This window comes from Cryptomeria japonica, chromosome 9 (genome assembly GCF_030272615.1).
Source record: "Cryptomeria japonica chromosome 9, Sugi_1.0, whole genome shotgun sequence".
Taxonomy (NCBI): Eukaryota; Viridiplantae; Streptophyta; class Pinopsida; order Cupressales; family Cupressaceae; genus Cryptomeria; species Cryptomeria japonica.
In genome coordinates this window covers 250,400,445-250,421,195 of record NC_081413.1, presented here as the reverse complement: position 1 = coordinate 250,421,195, position 20,751 = coordinate 250,400,445, and the positions used below count along the sequence as shown (strand labels likewise).

Here is a 20,751-nt window from a genome sequence, read left to right as displayed (position 1 = left end):
GGGCCATGAAACAATATTACAAGCTTTAGAAATATGTAGTTTTAGGAGTATATCTTGTCTTTGACTATTCTCCATAAAGTGGATATTTTCATGGACTACAAGAACAACACAAAAATTTGGTAACCTAAAACAAAGCCCTTGTGATTGTCATGGATTAGCTTACCATGGAAATAATTAATCCTATTGACTAGGAGCTTTGAAAAGATTTTATATAGAGCATTACAAAGACTAATATAGCTGAAATTAAACATTCTTAGCACACATTTGCTTTTAAGGATCTAAAATAATAAAGGTTTTATTAATTTATTTTGGGACACTCACCAATGACATAAACTCTTTTGCAACTAGGATGATAAAGATACACCTACAATATCCTAAAACTCTTGAATGAATAAAGGGAGAAACCAATATGATCCTAACGATTTGGACGATCCAAAGGAGAAGACCATCGCCTTAACTTCATTATCAAAAAACTTACGCTCCAAAAAATTCAAATCTGCAAGGCCAATAATGTTAGGGATAGATAGCAGAAGCCTAACAAAAGCCTCAATAATAGAAGGATCCTCACAAGGCTCAAGATTAAGAAAGGGACTAAAATGAGAAATAACCATCCAATGGATATTCTCCTCCTTCGTAAAGGATTTTTTTTGTATATTGTTGAACTATGAAATGCTTTTTGTTGATTGTACTTATTTAATAGGTTCTTAGACCAAGGGCATAGCTCCTTTTTATTTAACTTCCTTTATAGCTTCCCTTTTGCATATTTTATGATTTTACTTCCTTTCAATGTTTTTTTTTTATGTACATATCATGCATTCTTGTGTAGTCTCACAAGCATGCTAAAGTTGGGGTAAAATCCAATGATTGAAACTGTATGCCCTTATAGTTTTTCATTGTTTTGAATTCATTATAGTGTTTATCTCTCCTCGTGTGTTTTTATAGATCATTTTAGCCTTTATCTTAGTCTTTTTCTACCCATGGTATGAGGTCTTTCCTCATGTGGTCCTTTCTTGTCAAGTTCATATTATAATTGTCTTAACCTTAATTTTTTTTTCCATCATTTATAGAGTTCAAACTATCTATAAAACATAACAATGTGCAAATTTTTAGAAAATGTGTTGACAAAGCTCAATAGTTTCATGTTCAGTAGTTGTTTTGTATTGTGTTGATAACTGCTAACCACATAGGTTAACAATAATCATTTTAGATGAACCAAAATGTCTCTCAAATCACCTTATCTCCCTCCCATTTCTCATTTTGAATATTATATTTCATTGTGCACTCAATCTCTCTTAATTCATGTAATCATGTAATCTTTCATACTATATACAACTTCCTACAAGAGCTTTTTTTTGGATGGGTTTCTCCCATGTGAGGAAAGCAACACCACTACAACAATATTCTTGGAGGTATTGGGTAATTTAATATCTTTGTCCCATTTGGCTTAATTAATATTCAAGGAATGACATTTCTCTTAACTTCTTTACTTTCTCATTGTTTTTGTAGCATCCCTTTTCAGGGGACCTTAACACCTTGGGATATTCATATCCTTGCAATTTATTGTATTCTAGTTTATATTATTTATATTACCATTTCTTTTTTGATTCATAGACATGCTTGGGATAGGAGCACGTTTTCTATTTTATTATCTTTTACACTATGGCTATTGTGGATGTCAAAAGACCTAATTACAAGGGTTTGATTAGACTTATAAATTTTTTATATAACTCTCGTACCATTTTTCTTGTTTTTCAAGCCATAGGTTGAGAATTTTTCAATATCTTCTGTTTATTATTGTTCTATTAGTTTCTTTCAGATAAATTAAATCTTGTTATTTTTTAATTTTACTTTTACAAATTTGATTTTGGTTAATTAGATGCAATGAGTGCTAAATGTATTATAAATTCTCATGAAAGTTGGTTTCTTGTAAACTACTACTCATAAAACATGAGTCAATGAATTTAACTTCAAAAAATACAAAATTGAATTCTAATACCAATATCATCTCAACTTGACTCAAAAAATATCTCCTACTTATAAAAAATCCCATAATAATAAAAAATACTCAAATATAAAAGATTCAATAATTAAAAGATAACTTTTACAATCTAACACCTAGATCAACACTAGTTCAAGATTAGACAAACGGACACCCATAATCTATCTTTTCAGCTATTTGCAATGAGGTTAACGCGGATATGGATGAAGCCAAGCAAAAACCTCTTCCATGACTCTTATAATCAGCGCCATTTCATCTCCTACATTTGCATTCAAATTTTGGGGTTGATTAAGATTATTTACTGAAGCGGGCCTTCCAGTGAGATCCAACCTGCACACAGGACACTGCCCCTGCCGTTTAATCCATGGCATTAAACACTCGGAATGAAATTTATCGTTGCATGGAAGACTCAAAAGCTCTTGCTTGGCAAAAAAAATCCTCCAAACAAATCGAGCACGTATGGGGAGCTGGGTCGCTATCCTCTTCTTCCTTATTTTCTTTCCTGATTTTTGAGAAAGCGGCGTGTAAACTTCGGCCTTTATTTTTTCCATGGCAGCCTCCACTACTGCAGCTGTCAATTGACGCCCAACGTAGTCGTCATCAAATCTATTGCTGAAACATATTGGGGATGCACTCACAAAATGTTGCAGGGCCGGACACATAGCCTCTTCCATGGTTCCAAAACTCCTCTTCTTCCATCATCAAATGGAATGGTTCATAAGGGCTCACTCGTATCCTGCCAAATTTTAGCATTGGAAATCAGGAATTGGTCATCTTAATTAGAACCCATCAAAATCTTAGGAAATATCCATGACTGTAAATTCTCAAATTCAACTAATAAAAACATACAAAACATTGGTTTTGATTTCTTTCAAAACACTTTTCTGATTGATTTAAAATTGTTTTTGATAAGGATAAACTGGTTTTACAGGGATCCGAAACCTAAAGTTTTACAACAGCCTGTCAACACCCAGCAATCCCGAATAAAAAACAAAAGAAACACAGGCAAACAAGCTCAAGCAACTCTCAGTTGAACGAGAGCACCAGATCCTTGTTCTTTTGGATGAAAATCCTATTGATTTCCTCAAGCTCCTTCATGATGAATCTGAAGGTACTCTTGTTGCTCCAGCAGCCACATCATCTCCACCAAGTTCTTTCACGGGTCACTGTGGAAGGATCTATAATCAGCAACCATCTCGTTAATCTTTTCTAGTCCCTCAATGCTGTTCATAGTTTCTTTACTAATGCCGATCAGATTGTTGAGATATTTCTTAATCTAAATAATTGAACCCTAAATTATTACGATTCTTTCATAGATTTTTTATAAAAACATTCCCACGTATGTTTCAAGGTTTTCAAATTGTTTTTAAATTTTCTTTGAATCTAGTTAAAAACTAATAAATAATTGATTCTACATAAGTAGTGTGGTTGGCCCATAGATTCTTTACTAAAAACCAGAGATAAGGAGGCGGCAGGTTTGAAACTCTTCCAAATTGGTTTGTACAAATTTTTTCAGATATAACGGTTAAAAAGAAAATCAATGTACATAGAAATAATTAACTACAATTACTGATATCAGATTTTCATAATTCATATTTGTTTAATCATTGTCATATTTTATTAGATTGTATGAAAACCTTTTACATAAACGTTTAGGATTGCATTAGTTATGAGGGAGTTTGTGATCAGAAATGTTGGCGCAAAATATTCACTCCATCATCTAAATGCAATCCAAAACAGTGATGCAAAATACTTTCATCCATCATCAGAAATGCCTTAGGTTTTTTTTATTATTAAAAAAAAATTAAATTAATTTGAAAGAGTGGTACCTCCTTGTCTATGGTTTCTATTACCCGCTGCCCGCTGCCCGCTGCCCGCGTCCATTCCTGCTGTTTGCGTTACGTGTTGCCATGCTTTGTCCCATGGTTTCGTAAAAAGGACACTTAACACAAATGTCCAGAGGAAGAAACAAGAATGCAAGATAGAATGGTTTCGTAAAAAGGACGCTAAACACAAATGTCCACAAGAACAAAGAAGAATGGTTTCGTGTTATGAAAGAAGGTCCTTTTGTATGGAATGGAAGAAGAATATTAGCTAACGTCTACGTCTACTGTCTATTCCAGCTTTTTCAGTGGCCAGGAATATGTCATCAACACGTTTCCTGAGCATCATTTTTTTCAGAAATGTCGGTGCTGAATCCTACTAAAAAAGGAAATTTAAGATTTTTAAAAGTATTTTATTTTATGGCGGAGGGGTCGCGGCTATTCTGGTTCCAAAACAGACCTTTCGAAACACGCATGTTAGTCTCTCTGTACTGCCTTTTTGGAGGCGGAGGTGGGGTTTTAAAAAAAAAAAAAAAGGAAATTCAAGATTTTTAAAAGTATTTTATGGCGGATGGTCTTATAAATTTTCTAGAAAAATTTAAGTGTAAATGGTTAAAGTTTTGAAATTTATAACTGTTACTGTTGCGTATATTTAGTTTAATTGAACATATAAATATAAAATGTTAATAAATTGACATGTAATATGTTAGAATTTTTTTTAGTTTAAATAGTCTATTAAATTTATAAAGAATTTCAATCAAACTGTTGTAAATTGTATTTTTTTCTTGGGTTAAACTTTAAAAATATATAATTAACAGATGTTTCTGCATAAGAGATTAAAAAATATAGAGATTCCTAATTTTGCTTTCAAATTGTTTCTTTTTACATTAATTGATAGGAATTAAAAACTCTAAATGATTGAGAAATGGGAAGAAAAAATTCTAAACTACAAATTACAAATTAATAAGCACTCATTTAAATATGAAGAAAAGATTCTTATTAATCTAGTAATATTTAATTTTTATTTCATAAGATCTAAAAATAGCTCTTGAAGTTTTTTCATAAGATCTCATTTTAATATATTTTAGATGATAAAACTAAACATAATATATAAGTAACCTTTAACATTCATTTTAAAATAATATTGATTAAATAGATTGTCTAAAATATTAAATTAACATTATTCTTATATATGTTAAAAATAATTCTTAAGTAAATAATTAATATACTAAATATTCAAAATTATTGTCACACATTACCGTCTCAACCATCACACAAATATTGTATCACATATTTCCATTATCAATTGTTTTAAAATATTAATTTTAACCATATAATAAAATTCCATATGAGCCATTATTCTCATTTTAATTCATATCCTAATTTAACACATATATTTCCATGATGCATTTTTAAAAACAAATGTTGAAGATTTTTTCTTTTTAAAATGGTTCTTTATTCGGAAAAGAGCAAGTAGAGAATATTGTTTTCCGTAGTGGTAAGCGCTTTAGTTTTTAAAAAGCATGGAAAAAAGTTATATTCTTGAATCGAACCCTCCCTCAACTTGCTTTGAAAGAAGTGATTTGTAGATATAGGTGAAGTGATGATGAGGGTGGCGTATCAATTGATTTGTGTGTCTTGAAGCCTATTCATTGCATTGACGTGTAAATTAAACTCACAACTCAAAATATATTGTAAGGGGTTATATAGAGAGATTTTTTTCAAATTTTTTATTATTAATTATTTCTATATAAAATTGTAATAGATGTATGGAGAAAATCATATGTACATATTTTATATGTTATATTTTATTCGTGATGTAATATGGAAGATATTAAATGAATTAATATATAATTATATACTATTCTATTAATAAATATAATAATATTATATTAATATATTTAATATACAAATATTATTAATGTATTGTAATATTTTTTTATAATATTATTATTTTTTTAATACTGTAAAAATAGGTTTTGAAGAGACCTGAAACCCTTTACAACTAGTCTAAACCAAGATAAAGCATGAAGACTATAACAAAAAAAACAAAATGCTATCCAAGGAGAAAAGAAGAGAACAAGACAACCCAATGCAAACAAAAAACCAAATGAGGGCCGAAGAAGATTAAGCCAAGGATTTTAAAGTGTCAGCGACCTCTGCCTCAAACTGATTCATATTATGAGCAACGTTTTTGAAATCCTCGATCTCTTGTAGGGGTCTTTTCGCCTTCCTCTTCATATGAGCCCGAGTTCTCTAGCTAGGACCCAACAATTCTTCCTTGTCTTTTTCTTGTCAAGATCTAACTCTACCACCAAGCTATCGTGGTAACCTTTTTCCATGTTCGCGACCATGGTGTTCATGGTCTCGGTTTTGATCTTGATAATACTATGACTATGAGACATGATTTAATGGAGATAATCTTTTATTCTTTTAATTTTGTTTTGAAAGATCGTGATCTTATTCTTATAGTCTTTTTTCATAGTATCCAGAGCTTCAACAATTTGGTTAGGCATTGGATAATTGAATTTTTCTCTTTCTCCGTCCATAGATCATTGCCTTTAGAGCCCTGTCTACCTTGAGAGCCCTCCCTCTAGTTTCCAGCTTCTTTATTTTGCTAGTAATGGTTCTCTATTTTATGTAAGGCTCTTTATCTCATTAAAATCCCACTTTATGATGAAGAAAGTATCCACCATCCCATTTCTAGCAATAGCTAAACTATCATTAGGGTACTCCTCATCTAGGTTCAAAAGAGGGGAATCAGGGTTCAAGTGAAGGGGAAAATGAGGCCTATTCTCCCTGTTTGGGGAAGGCTAAGAATTGATCGAGTGCAGTGGAGATTGAGCGGGTTGATTAGCATAATCTAGCGAGGGAGCCTCAGAGTCAAGAGTTTTACCCTTAGATAGAGGATGACCCTTAGATTGTTGGCAATTGACACTCATCAAATTCATTTTGTTGTAATTGATGGCAACAAGATTAGATGGAAGTCACGTAGACATTAGGACGCATTCACTGGCAGACACCAGCATTGGAGTATCTAGGGTTACAACTGGCACTGACACCAACATCCAACACTTCAAGGAAGTCGACATCAAGGAAGTTTTATTTGTAAAATCATTTTGTAATTGTTGTATAAGGCTGACATAAGGCACATTATTTGTAAAGGGTATATAGGTCAGTTTGTTGGGCAAGTGCAAGGTAATGAGTCACAAATTCGAGGAAGTCCGCGCGTTGGAAAATGCACTCTTATAAACGGGGGCCCGTTTTCAAAAAAAGGGGGCCCGTTTGTGCTTCGGGCTCCCGAGCCGAAAGGTAACAGGGGTTCGAAGCAAAAAAAAATGGGCCCCCATTTTGTTCTAAAACGGGCCCCCGTTTTGTTCTAAAACGGGGGTCTGTTTTAGAACAAAACAGGGGCCCATTTTTTAGAAACGGGGGCCCATTTTTAAAAACGGGGGCCCGTTTCTAAAAACAGGCCCCCGTTTTGTTTAAAAGCGGGCCCCCGTTTCTAAATGGCATTTTTCCTTTTTTTTCCACAAGCCGCCCTTGTTTGAAAACGGGGGCCCGTTTTGTGGAAGTTGATTCCACAACCCGCTGCTTGGCTCGGGATTAGGCCCGGGATAGCCCTGGGATGGCCACACCTAAGACATGGACCTACAAATTCAAATCTCCATGAATGAAAGCACAAATATGAACTTCAGAAATAGTTTACACGCCTCTAATCAGAGAATTTTTATACGAAATTAAAACCCATTTCAAATTATACTGTCTAGATTCTAAATATGTAAATTTATTTAAAAATTGATTATTTTAACTATTTTTCATTTAATTTATACTAAATCGGGTCCATAAATTTGAAATATTAACTAATTTTGTTAATTTTATAACTTTTTATTTTAAAGAATTTTGGAAAAAAAATTATATGTCATCAATCTACACAAAATTCTTTTGTATTTAAAAAAAAAAAAACCAAACAATGTTAAGTTTACATCAAATTATGTGGGTCGTACACGTCAAATTTTTAAAAAGATAATTACGACCATTAAAAAATTAATTAAAAAAAAAATATTAGAAAAAAAAATACAGAAAAATATGCTCATCAATCTTCAGTGTGTTACAAACCATTTCCCAAAACGGTTTGAGAAACTAATTTTAATTGTGTCAAAAAGTGTGGGTCGTACACATGCATGGTATGGTCCTGAAACAGGTATTTTTAAAACATAGTTTTTAGAACTCCATTTAAAAAGTTATTTTTTATTATGTGGGTATTAAAATAAAATATATATTTGGAAAGTACACTCAGAGGGCTATCTTTTATATTACTGACTTTTTCCAAGATTCAATCTCTAAGTGTTTCAAAATTTAAGCTCAAATGAGACAAAATCTGAAAATCAGGGAAAACACTTCCACTTTTTGGCCAAAAAGTGGACTCATCTTCTTGCACTGACCCTGTTAGGTCATTATGATGAACAAAACATGAAAGATGAGATTGTGGATTATAACAGAATAGGATTGTGGAATGCGAAGATCATTTGTATGTGAATGTTATCATGCAATGATCTGTAGATGTTTTGTAAGGCATTCTTGGAGGGAAGGAGATATCGGTAGAAGTCTTCAGGGTTTATGAACCGGTACAAAGCAGAGCTATAACCGAAACTCTTTTTGGCATATGAGATGCATTTTGTGAGTTCATTATTATTGTTTTACTTCAGTAGAAGCTTTTAGTCAGTGAGACTCTTTAGTGATGAGCAGTGTGCTCTAGGCAGTGTGCCTTCCTTCATGTGTAAACCCCATCTCTATGTAATATATTTCATATGGCCGGTGAATTTATATTGTGGGTCACAAATCTCACCGTGGTTTTTCCTCTTTGAGGTTTTCCACATATAAATTCTATGTGTTATGGTATTCATTCATGTGGATGGTTTATCTACTTCAAGTTATATGTTTATTCATTTATCGCTTTATGTGTGTATGTTATAAAAGTATAAAATTTTATCTTACTGGTAGAGCATTGATTCACCCCCCCTCTCAGTGTTCTTGGATCCCAACAATTGGCATCAAAGCTTGGTATCTTGGAAGAAGTTTAACAACTTGAGGAAGATCCTGAAACCAAAATCTTTAGGCATGGCTATGAAAAAGCAACTTGAGATGGCTCATGAGGATTATGATGTTGAAAGGATGAAGAACTTGACACTGCAAGATGAACTAAATTCTTCAAAAGAATTCATTCTTGTCCTACAAGAAAGTCTAACATCAGCTTAAGCTAGGAGGAAGAAACTTTTGCAAAAACAGGATGATGATAATGCACTCAAGGCACATTGTTAGAAACTGAGTCAAGCAAACATGCCCATGTAAAATAAAATGCAAGACCTGACTATGAGGATGCCAAAGGATATTAAGGACAGAAAGAAGAAAGAAGAAAATCTTGCTACATCTCTAAAGAACAAATATGAAGAATATGATACATTGGCTCATGAGAATGATATGCTGAAAACCAGTTTGGTGCAATCCCAGAATAATGAACAAGAACTTGAAAGACAAGTAATATCTTTGAGAGACTATCTGACTACTGCAAGTGAGTACAAAGAAAAGTTTAGGATCAGTGCTGCACAATTGGATGACTTATTGAAAAGACAAAGGCAAAGTGATGATTCTAGAGGACTTGGATTTGTACAAGGTGAAAGCTCTGGTACTGCAGATCAGAAACCGATAAGGAAATATAATGCTTATAAATTCAATGGTAGATGCTTTGTTTGTAATAAATTTGGGAATATGGCTAAACAATATAAAAATAGAGAAAATCAAAACTACAATTCTATTCCCGGTCAATGCACAAATTGCAAGAAATATGGTCATAAGTCAGAAAACTGCAGAATGAATGTTAAATGTCATGCATGTGGAAAGTTTGGACATTTGGATAATCATTGTAGGTCAAGGAATGACACTGGATATATCAAAGCAATTCAGAAGAACAATATTAGATGTTATGCTTTAATGTTTCTAAAACATGTTAGTGTATGGTTTCATCATGGAAAAACTAATTTAGTTGATCAGAACTGATGTAACAAAGTTGTATCTTTGAATGCCTTGTTCCTTGATTATAGATCTATGCTCAATTGATTTGAATTGCTTGATTGAAAAATTGGTAGATGTGGGTTGGAGTTTATAGGGGTTTGAAATGAGAAATAGACTCGTATCTATATGCAGCTTGCACCTTTTGAAATTGAACTTTTGGAAAAGTCCAAATTTGGAGAGCAAATTCCTACTATTTGCGAATCCAACATTCATCTTTCAAGTTTTAGGTCCAATTTCCATGAATAAGGGTTCCCAAGACCCTAGTCCTAGAAAATTGAGCCATGAGGAACATCATGAATAAGGTAATGAACAAAATTTATGGAAACATTCTGAAACCAAAGTACAATTAGGCATAAATAAGGCACAACCACTAAAGTGAGTCCAAACCTAGTGTATATTTATAAAGAGATACAACTTATGATGCAATATTTAGCCCCCTCTTAGCAAGAGTATGAAATTATGCTCATGTAATTTTGGGAAAATATGGAGAAACCAAATATTTTGAAACCAAGATATTGAAGAGTCAAGATGACTACAAGTTTGGAAAGGTGGTAGCTCCCAAGGCTTATGATATTGTCAATCTACAATATTGTGATAAAAGGGAAGTACAAAGTGAGTAATATGAGTAACATTCCTAACACACATGGAGCATGCAAAACACAAAGTTATGACATTTAGAACTAGTAAGATTCATATATTCTCACTAGGAATCATATCAAAAAGACAAGGCATAGATCTAGGACTAGTAAGATCCTTATATAGTTACTAGGAGTCATGTCAAAGACACATAAAAGCATGATACCCAAGTTATTAAGATCCTCTAATACTTAGTCATAGATCGCATTCTAACAACAAATAGAAGGTCATATCTTGGTAACCTAACTAGTCCATGAATAGTACCTCAAAATGTTATCAAATATAGGTTAGGTTAGGATCCCCAAGAACCTATAATGTGTCTTATAATGGGTGTTGAAAATAATCTACACTCAAGCCAACAATGGAATGGTAAGAAAGGGGGCAGTAGCTCAATGGTAGAGAAATTTATTAACAAATAGAACGCCTTAAGTTGGATTCCTAGCTATTTTATGAGTATTAGCTTAACATTTTCATGTGTAAATAAAATCTACTTCAACCTCTACCATAGATCCAACTTCCACCATTTATCCTTCCATAACCTCTAGTTACCTTCATTTACCAAAGCCACTAGTGCCACACCTTTAGTACTTACATCCTTCACTTATCATCTACCGTACGGCCTATTTATCAAATTTATTTCTTCTACATGCAAAATCCATATGCACAAGATGGAATGACAATTGGTAGATGTAAAAGCCATATTCCACAACCTTATGCAACCTTCAGAAGGGTTTGTGGATCAAAACCAAATGAAATAGATTAAATTTCGATGGCTGTCCTAGGGGTATTGATTGTCATAGTCATAGTTTTACTAGTGATATTGTTTTTGTTTTGACAAAGTTGTGTTTGTAAACCCAAGTGTGGACATTTAATGGAGTCAAGAGATGTCTTAAGAATACATCGATACTTAACAACAACATAGTGTGTAGGCACCTAAAATATGAAAGGACTACATATTGGAAGGCACGTGTGATGATATCATGAAAGGTCTGATATCCCTATGTATCAGACTGAGAAAACCAGTGAAAGACAAAAAAAATGCATTGAGAAGGAAAAATGTTGAATTGCCTAATGTTTGTTGTTGAAGTGATGTGTGGGGACCCTGCCAAGTCAAATACCTTGTTGTAGTTTCGAAGGGTGGAAAAAGAATAAGCATTTTATTTACCATCCTATTAGACCATCCATCATAACAAAGTTCTAGAGGAAGGCTCTTTCTATTATAATACCAAGTGAGTGTTCATAGACCTTGTGTAGGGTCCTCCAAGCCTAGAGTAAGGAGTTTGATGCCTAGATACATTGATTTGGCCTTGTGGCCATCAATTAGTGTTGACCCAATAGGAGAAGTCTTGAGTTTGACAATTTTGGAAGTGTGGAATTGTTGAGAGCCAGTACTTATGTGTGAACCCCATCTTCACGTATTATGATTAGTTGCCATGATACTTGACCCTATCCTCATGGTGTTGGCTCAATTCATATTAGTGTGTTTTGTTGAAAAAACATGATGTGAGAAGTTTGATGTAGAGGCAAGGGTAGAACTCAGTATTTCATATTAGGACAACAACCACATTGATTAGGAAAGTCGGATAAGGTCTCTCCAATGTTTAGGATACACAAGGGCAACATTAGTCATGTAAGTATGCATGAGCATGGGAATGGATAGTTGCTTTCCTTTTAGACTGATTTGGACAATATTGAGAGGATCCAATAAGGAATGACTATCACCATACTCTTGATGACTTCACAACATCGATAATGAATTGACATTAGACACTCATGGATTACCCCAATTAGACATTATTCAACTTAGGATACGATACAAGGATTGCATACCACAAAGCCATTAGATATGTTTTGAGATGAAAAAGAAGAGTTAAATGGTTTTGGTTCAATTTGCATAATTTCTATGTTCAAGTAATTTAATTTGGTATATTATACTAAAACATGATTTCATAACTAACATTTCAACTTCTATATAACTAGTTCTATAGCCCGATTTTCTTGCCTGTGAAGAGAGACCATGTCAGACAATATCAGCGAACAACAAAATAAGGAGACAATTGCTAGATTGTGGTCTAACTTGAAAAGAAAAGGTGATGGAAAATGTTATCGTCCCTACAAAATTTGTAAGGGGTTAAAGATTAGAAGACTTCTAATAAAAAAAACTAAGAAAAATTGTAGGTTGCATGGTCACATTGAAGGTGGACATGATTATCATCCATTGGTAAGTTTTTCATTATATCGTTTTAAAAATTTATATACATAATAAATCACTTGATGATGAGATCATGATAATGGTTTATTTATGTTTATCAATTTTATATAGGTCGAGCACCGCGGAGCACATGATATGGATCAACACAACTCGAAGAATATGGTTTTTGAAGTGGACGAACATGGAGGTGTGAATATCAAAGCTGAAGATAATGATCCCATGGAAGATGACGATCATGAGCCACAAAACACAATTGAAGATGATGGTACAAATACATTGATCCATGACACATTTAGTACTCGTGCATCTGATCATGATGATGAAGATGACCTTGATGTTGTTCATGATGTCCCTCTACTTGAGAAGGAATCTAAGGCCCTTTATGAAGGCTCGTAGACAACTCTTCTCTCTGTTGTATTGTTTTTGGTGAACTTGAAGGTTATGAATGGTTTATCCAACATAAAAATCTCATATATGTTAAGGTATGTCATATATGTCATAATAAATGATGAATCATGTTGTACCATTAATATTCTTTATATTAAAAAATTATATTTTTTTGCTATAGATTGATAGGTGAGTTTTTGCTACCATCGTCAAATATTCTACCTCGTTCATACCGAGAATTATCTGCCATTATGAAAGATATTGGAATGGAGTATCAAGAAATAGATGCTTGTCCCAATGATCATATTATATATCACAAACAACATGAATTTCAAAGTGAATGCCCTGAATGTCATATCAATAGATATCGAACAAATCAAATAACAAAAAGGGTTCCTCGCAAGGTTCTTTGCTATAGTCTCATTATTCCACGTATGCAACGATTATTCAAGTGCACTAGCTTGACACAATTTATGGATTACCATGCATGCAATAGAAGTCAGGATGACATTATTCAAATGCTTGCGGATGGTTCAACATTTATGGACATAGAGGAAAAGTGGCCACACTTTAAAGAAGAACCTTGTAATCTCAAGCTTTCATTGGTAGCGGATGGTGTCAATCCATTTGGAGAGATGAGATCTGTTTACTCAGTGTGGCCTATTTTTGTTATCAACAATAACATTCCTCCATGGATGTCAATAAAGAGGGAGCACATAATGTTGGCAATGATTGTTCCAAGTAATTTATCATTTAAATATAGTCGTCTACATTTAAATATAAATATTGCAGTAAAATGGTCATAATAATTATGTAATGTTTTTGTTCATTCGATTAGGAAAGTACCAAGTTAAAGATATGAATGTATATATCGAGCCTCTTATCGATGAGTTGTTGGAGTTATGGAATGGTGTCACTATGTATGACGTCTCTAGACCAATAGGACAAAGAGAATTTCAATTCCATGCGATGCTTCTATGGACAATACACGATGCCCCAGGGCTAACACATTTTTGTGTTATGTTATAGTGTTTAAGTTGTGCATGAACATTATAATTCAAAAAATTAACATATTTAATCCAATTATACATTATCTTGTACGTCTTCAAACAAAGGGAAAATTTGTATGTCTAGTTTGTGGTCCAAAGGTGAAATCTCGTCATTCAAAAAGTTTAGGAAAGTAGGTGTTTGATGAGTATAGGCACTTTCTCCACAAAAATCATAAGTATCTAAATACCAAAAAATATCTTTTCAATGGGAAATAAGAGAATACATCAAAGCCATGAAGAATGACACCTCACATGTTGAAGTTGGAATATAATAGAACTAATTGTCAAGGTAATGCCATTCCATCTGATGGTTTATGTCATAAAACATCTTTTCTATTTTGTTTTGTTTACTAATGATGTGATTGATGATCGTGAAGGTCGTGAAGGCATAAATGACCACCTTCCTAAGGGACTAAAAAGTTATCCCCGACAATTTAGTAGGTTGCCCTACTATGAGTAGTATCAAATTGTGCATTTGTTTGATACTATGCATATTGGAAAGAATATAACAGAGACATTATGGAAAATATTGGATGGAAGGCGTGACAAAGAAAAAATTGTCAAAATATGTCGTGACATTCTGGATTCCAATCTTGCAATGATAAATGTCATTCAATAAAATAGCCATGGAGACCAGATTAATATAAGTGAGCTTCATTGGTTATTAATGGGCCAGCAAAGTAATGCTATAAAAGAAGTCATACGAAAAATTCGATTTCCCACAGGATTTGCTGCGAACATAAACAATCTCATATCAAAGAAAAGTAAATTTGGGCCAGGGATGAAAACACATGATTGGCATACCTTCATTAAGGTAATTCATTTTCTTGTGTTTTTACTATGTATTTAAGTACTGTGTGTGTACTTTTCATTGTATTATGTTAGAAAAAAATGAAAAGATAATTTAATAATTGTTGCAGTATGTTCTACCTCTATCTCTCCCACCTCTATCTCTCCTAGACGACTTCGACAATAATGTCAAGCAAGTCATATATGATCTTGTAAAATATATGAGGAAAGTAGTGATATTTGTTCAGTTCGTTGTATAGATATTATATTTGCGATTTGTTTTACTTGTTATGTAATATATTTTTTTGCGTCCTGAATATCTTGTAGGTGGTTGTCATGTAAAGAAATCCATAAAGAAGATATAAAATATTGGAAGAGAAAAATTCCTCATATAATGTGTGAAATGCAAAAGTGTCCACCTCCAGCGTTTTTCAATGCACAAGAACACTACCTCATACACCAAGTTGAGGAGATTGAATTGTGTTGACCTGTACACACTAGGTCAATGTGGATGGTTCAGAGGCACTTGAAATTTTTTTAGGCTTTGGTACGACAAAGAGCACATCTCGAGGGTTCTATCGTGGAGGGATATATGGTATACTAGACTATGGTGTACATTTCTGAATATCTTCCTAAGTTTGCAACAAAGATCCACGTGGATCGCATTTGGGTTCCCAACCCCATTAACAAATTCAAAGGGGAGTACTTGACGGGGAAAGATAGATTGAGGAAAGTGAGAGGTAAATATAAGATATTATTGTAGTTAATTAATTCTTAATCTTCAAAATAAATCGGTTGTAAGACGTCTATTTATTTTTTGTACACTTGGTCAAGAGTGGGATGCACTACATTTGTATATTGCAAACAATCTTGATTGGATGATGGTATGGATTGAATGTTGTCAACATTCTACTCGCACATTAACATGTGAAGGTGTGGCTTCATTGGTTAAAGAAGCTCATCGTAATGGAGATTCCAATGTTATGCAAAGGGAAATTGATTTAGCATATGGTTTAAGAGATAAACAGGTACGTATAAATTTATTAATCACCCATATGTTTATCAGCTCACAATGCAATAAATTTTATATGTTTGACATATCGTAGGTCAAACACCACAACGCTATGTGCTGCAATGGTCATAAATTTTGCATAAAAAAGATGGATGACATGAAGAAAACTTATGATTCTAGTATCACTGCAGTCTTTGAGGTGACAAATATATCATCGAGAAATGACATACATCCTCAGCAGTCTCAAAATTGATACTATGGCATTTTGGATGATACATTTGAGTGTGACTTTAATTCCTTCAAATTAGTTTTGTTCGTCGTCAAGTGGTACAGGCTACGGTTGAATAAAAATGATCCTGATAGAACTGTTATTGAACATGATAATGGTTTTACAATGGTTAATACAAGGTCATTTGAACCAGTTGGGGATGAGCCCTATGCTCTTTCAAGCCAATGTGAGTAGGTATTTTACTCAGAGGTTCCACATAAATGGGGTTGGTCATTTGTTGTTAGACATGATCCAAGAGGAAGGCCGATAAAGTATAATGCGATGGAAGAAGAAGATACCGAATAAGTAGAAGATGAAGTAGATGATGATCATGATCGAGAGTTTCTCGATGATGATGAAGAAGAAGAAGCTGCTGCTGCTGCTGATGATGATGATGATGATGATGATGATGATGATGATGATGGTGATGGTGATGGTGATGGTGATGGTGATGGTGATGGTGATGGTGATGACGATGAAGAAGACGATGATGGTGGTGGTGATGGTGATGATGATGATGATGGTGATGATGATGATGGTGATGATGATCATGATGTTCATGATGATGAATTAAATGTATGAGGTATGCGATTAGTATATTATCTATTTAATATTGATTTCTTGATAGAATTTTTTTACATAACTAATTCATTATGTTTTGAATTCTAATGCCATTACATAAATAATTCATGATGCACCTTTCAATATGGAGACAGAGATAGGGAGAGTGACTATTTGTGTGACATTTTTTAAACTTTGTATTTATTTATGGAATTTGGATTGTTTATTAGCTATTTGATGGATGTTGAGTTAAAATACATATGTGATGGATTACATGTTTATGATGATACATGTGAATTTTTTGAACTTTGTGTTTATTTATAGAATGAGGATTGTTTATTATGTGATGGATGGTGATTTATGATACATATGTGATGGATTACATATTTATGATGACACATATGTGATGCTAATTATGATGCTCAATTACATATATGATGATACATCATGTGATGCTTATGATGCTTATGATACGTATGTATTTATTGTTTATCAACTTACAAATGTAGTAATGCTTATGATGTTCAATTGATGGTGTTGATTTCATGTATTGTCCGTGTGTGATGCTGTCACCCTTGGTGGGAACAGGTCATTGACTACAAACATCATCAACCATTTAGTTGAGGATCTTGCATAGTCTATGTAAAGTAAAGGTAAGGAATTAAAAAATTTACAATGATTTTGATGACAACATATTTTTATTATTTAATACTCTTTTTGTCTACAAAGTTCATGTTGTTCATGTTGTGTACTATTTAATTTTTAGCTAGCACAAGATAATTGAATTACATGTGCAGGAACCTGAACCCCTTTGACGAGGATCCTACATAGTCTCATGGATGGATAGGTATAACTAGTCAATACACCCTATAGAAACAGTTTATTTTTTTAAAATTACTTGGAAAACAAACTTCCTTGGTTTTTTAAACCTTGACGTTAGCAGCAAATCTAATACAGTTATCAACACTTGAGGCCCCAGTTGGTCTTATTCAAATTTTAATCCCAAAATCAACTTTAGGGCTGACTTCTTCATCAACATTACCCTCATTTGCAAAATTTCTCTCATTACCAATTAACTCTCTCATTTGATGGAGTGTAGATACCCCCAAATAGGTATTTGTCATATGTTTCTTCCTCGAGTGAGGGAAATGCAGGAATAGAAAATGAAAGTGATACATGTAGTAGGTCTACAATAGGGAGATCAACAAGAGGTCAAAAGATTAGAAGAAAATTCAATAAACGCATGAAATTTCTCCTTGCTCAAGGGGGGTCATGTTCTTATGATGATGAGACCAAAGGCGACATGAGGTGTCATTGAGGTACAAACATCTACAGAAACAATTGGTGCCCGAGGAACTTCCTCCAATAAACACTGATTTTTGTGTTAACGATAAGCTATATCGCATAGCACCTTCGTCATTACATGGTTTAAGCCTATTTTCCATGTGACATAAAGGTCTATTACAACAAAGTTGTTGAATTTATGGAGTTTGTCGGACCTTGTTACAATTACAATAATTGGATGTAGATTGTTTGATATAAAAAAAGTATGTGTAGGTATGCACTGTGAGAAAATTATATACAACAGAAAGATAATGATCAAAGTAAATGAGTGGTTATATACATTGATGGTCAACCAAAAGCAACAAGGAATATTGTAGGTTTTATAAATAATACATGACCTAGGTCAACTAATAAACAACCCAATTGCATATTTGAGACGTGCGAGGGAAATCATGTATTCGTATGTGCGATAAAATCAATAAGTGCAGGCGAAGAGCTTCTAATCGATTACAGTTTGAATTGTATAGATACAAACAAAGTTAATAGCATGGGGGTGGTACATACTATATACCATTTAAATTAACCAACCTCCAATTAATGAATCCAATATACCATTTTATTATGAAGTTTTATTCCTAAGTCTATTGGTTTAATTTCGCTAATGTTTTTAATATTTTTTCTTTGTCACAAGGCGACATGGATCCATCACATAGCGTAGACAGCGATGTGCGTCATGACACTTCTACTGAGTAGGTAAACCTCATTGTAATTGTACAAATTAGATAGAAGCAATCTGTTACATTATTATGTTCTTATTTTTAGTGATTTAGACTAATTTTGTAATTTTTAATGATATTCTTGACATAGACGGATGTTTAGGGAAAGGGAAAGGGAGCTGCAGTACCTAAGAACCTCTCTAGGGATGTGCACTCAACAGGATTAAGTGACGATGACTCTGAAAATTGCACACACCCTATGAAATTCATAAAAAAGCCTCTTAGAAAAATTAGTAAAGAGATTGTTGCTTTGGTGGCTGTGCATCCTATGACTAATGAGATACGAGAGAGGGTGCAAGTATTGATTCAAACAACAAAAAACTTGCAAGTAAGCAGTAATGAAAGCTTTAATTATGACAAAATATCAATAATGATTTGTATTTTATTCTCTTTTATGTCATTAACTAAAATATGTACGTGTTATTTTTACAGCAATTTATGTGCCGTCATGAAAGTGGTGGCCATGATCAGGGTGTTGCAAGTACTTCAGGTGATGATGATTTTCTTGGATTATCGCTTGCTTAGCTTATCACTTTGAGTACCCAAAACACATCATACTTGATACTGTCAATAGTCATAATAAAGGTTCAACCTTGTTTACAATTCTTGCACTTTTCATATATTTAATGTTTGATATATTTAATGTATTATGCTTCAGGTGCTGTTAATGTTCCTATGCAAATGTCATCGCTGCCTCATTAGAGGTTAGCCCCACTTGTATTGTTGACCGCAATGTCGGCAACATGTAGCATGCAGACATCCTCTACTACACGTCATATTGGCCTGCCCACTATTGGTAGATCCCTCTTTAGCTCTATCTTCTGTTATGTGTTTATTTCTCTTCAAGCATTCTTTCTTTGGGGCATTTCATAGTGGATTCATTTTCTACAGGAGGAGATGCACATGGGGATGCACTAGAGGTGATTACTATTGTTAACATACCATCATTTCCTGGATCTTCTCATATTGCTAGTACGGGAACGTTGTAGGCCACATTGGTGGTGAGCGACAAAGAAATGATTCCCTTAAAGATACAAAAGGTTCCAGGTACTTTAAAATTATTATTATATATAGTCTAATTGTAAATTACTTTATGATCACTCATTTTGGACTAATGATCCCATGCATTTTTTGCAGGAAATGATATTTTCTATAAACATCTTAGTGACATTGCATTGCAGATATTTGGGCCCACCATACGTAAAAGGTGGTACATCATATGTGAACTAACCCTAATCCATTATTTTGATTTCATAGCATTGCGAGAATAGTTTTCCTTTGATTCATTTCTTGAACTATAATAAATGTAGCTTTAATTCATTTCTGAATCTAACAGGTTTGTTTTTTCTTTAAAAGGTGGAATGACCAAGAAAAAAGGTTAAAAGATGAATTCACAAACCAAATGGTTGAGTGGTTTGGAAATGACACCTTTGACAAACCAAGCTCCTTGAAAAAGTTAGCACATATCTAAAGTATGTGACGGACCAGTACAAGACCCATTTAGAGAAGAACCTAAAGTACGAGCATCCCCCCATGATTCCAGAGAGGGAGTGGAAGGACCTGATTTTGGATGCCAAGGAGAGAATTGAAAGGAAAAAGAGGAAATACACCACCAGACGCCAAAACAAGGTACATGATACTATTAAGAATGTAATTATGTACTAATTAATTACTCTTTATATTTATATAATCTAACATATTTCAAACTTTAATAGACTGAGTGACAGGTCAAAGGAAACCAAGGCAAGACAAGAAAAGCACGGGCACCACAATCTCGGCTCTGGTAGTTATATGAAACTTTCTGCACGAATCGTAAGTATCTCATGTAAATGAAATATTGCAACAAAATATTAATAAATTGCAAACGATTTTTTTTTTATCAA

General features: G+C 33.5%; 1 protein-coding gene across 2 annotated transcripts; it reads right to left on the bottom strand.

Moving 5' to 3' along the window:
- Positions 1 to 2,070: 2,070 nt before the first annotated feature.
- On the bottom strand, positions 2,071 to 4,017 carry LOC131858148 (E3 ubiquitin-protein ligase RDUF1-like). 2 transcript variants are annotated; one of them, XM_059211221.1, is made up of 2 exons: positions 3,829 to 4,017; positions 2,071 to 2,735 (listed from the first exon to the last, which is right to left on the bottom strand). In XM_059211221.1, the coding sequence occupies exon 2, from the start codon at positions 2,671 to 2,673 to the stop codon at positions 2,188 to 2,190; it is 486 nt and encodes a 161-aa protein (XP_059067204.1). In that variant the 5' UTR covers positions 2,674 to 2,735; positions 3,829 to 4,017; the 3' UTR covers positions 2,071 to 2,187. The 2 variants fall into 2 exon arrangements, with proteins under 2 accessions (XP_059067204.1, XP_059067205.1); XM_059211222.1 differs by lacking the exon at positions 3,829 to 4,017 and adding an exon at positions 3,044 to 3,731.
- Positions 4,018 to 20,751: the final 16,734 nt, after the last annotated feature.

What these genes read in the sequence shown, in the direction of transcription:
- LOC131858148 (XM_059211221.1), bottom strand. Translation starts at nt 2,673, where the DNA reads ATGGAAGAGGCTATGTGTCCGGCCCTGCAACATTTTGTGAGTGCATCC.